The sequence below is a fragment of the Chiloscyllium plagiosum genome, unplaced genomic scaffold, assembly GCF_004010195.1.
Source record: "Chiloscyllium plagiosum isolate BGI_BamShark_2017 unplaced genomic scaffold, ASM401019v2 scaf_6977, whole genome shotgun sequence".
In the NCBI taxonomy this organism is placed as follows: domain Eukaryota; kingdom Metazoa; phylum Chordata; class Chondrichthyes; order Orectolobiformes; family Hemiscylliidae; genus Chiloscyllium; species Chiloscyllium plagiosum.
The window spans coordinates 14,934-16,141 of record NW_025212695.1 but is presented as its reverse complement, the minus strand read 5'-3'; the positions used below and the strand labels follow the sequence as shown (position 1 = coordinate 16,141).

General features: G+C 49.8%; 1 protein-coding gene across 1 annotated transcript in view; it reads right to left on the bottom strand.

Annotated features, from left to right (window-relative positions):
- The window catches only part of LOC122547442 (brevican core protein-like), a gene marked incomplete at its 3' end in the record, with an annotated part of 10,830 nt that extends 9,952 nt beyond the window's left edge, over positions 1 to 878 (bottom strand). The window contains exon 1 of the mRNA XM_043686063.1: positions 797 to 878. Within this exon, the coding sequence (XP_043541998.1) occupies positions 797 to 843 (47 nt within the window). The remainder of the gene's footprint in view (positions 1 to 796) is intronic.
- Between the last annotated feature and the right edge of the window lie 330 nt (positions 879 to 1,208).

The window sequence follows — 1,208 nt, the reverse complement described above, 5'->3', positions numbered from 1 at the left end:
CGAGGGAGACAGGCCAGGCTGGAGGGGGTGACAGAGATAGGGAGGGGGTGTAGGGGGCTGGAGGGGGTGACAGAGATAGGGAGGGGTGTAGGGGCTGGAGCGGGTGACAGAGGTAGGGATAGGAAGAGGTCCTCTTGTAGGACCTGGAGTCATAGTCTTATCCAGCACTGAGACAGACCCTTCAGCCCATCCAGTCCATGCCAACCATAATTCCAAACTAAACCAGTCCTACCTGTCTGTCCCTGCCCACATCCCTGCAAACCTTTCCGACTCATGTCCTTATCCAAATGTCTTTTAAACATCGTAACTGTCCCCACACCCATCCCTTCCTCAGAAAGTTTATTCCACCATCTGTATGAAAAGAATTGCCCCTTCTGTCCTTTTTAAATCTTTCACCTCTCACCTTCTGCCCCTTGGTCTTGAAATTCCCCACCCTGGGGAAAAGACACTCGCCATTAAACCTATCTTTACCTGTCATGTTAACCTCTACAGAGCTAACCCCTATCTCTAGTCCTGTGAAACCATCTTCTCACAGGGCAATTCAGGGCAGGTCATAAATCCTCCCCTTGACATTGACAGTCCGGTCCAGTGAATGGACAATTGTTTTGTAAAATAATTCCTCGCATAGCCTGTGGAGGGCAATTCCTGTTCCCATCGCCTTCATCTCTCCACTTCTCTCCCTGGGCTCCAGCCAATTCCCTTGGAGCGTTGAGAATTTCCAAGGTCCAGCTCTGGGGGCCAAATCTGACCATCTTCAAAAAAAGCAGCACAATGGAGCCTGTGTGTTTGTATTCACCTCACAACTCCTGCAAAGGCACTTTTTATTCCTGGTGAAAAGGCCATAGGAGACTTCCTTCATTCGAATAACAGAAAAACGTATTTCAGTAGCAGAAAGGAAAGAATCACTGCCTTGGATTCTGTCCAATGATTGATGGTTACTGCATCAGAAAACCTTTCTGATTGCAGAGCTGGATTCTCTCTCTCTCTCTCTCTCTCTGCCTGGGACTGTCTTTTATCCCCTAAAAAGATCATGGCTGTCCAGCAACAGTTTGGAATCATTTCCTTTCACTCTCCGACAGCCCGTGAGGAGGGGGGAGTGAGAGGAGGGTGGAGGAAAGGGAGTGAGAGGAGGGGGACTGAGAGGAGGAGGGAGTGAGAGGAGGAGAGAGTGAGAGGAGGAGAGAGTGAGAGGAGGAGAGAGTGAGAGG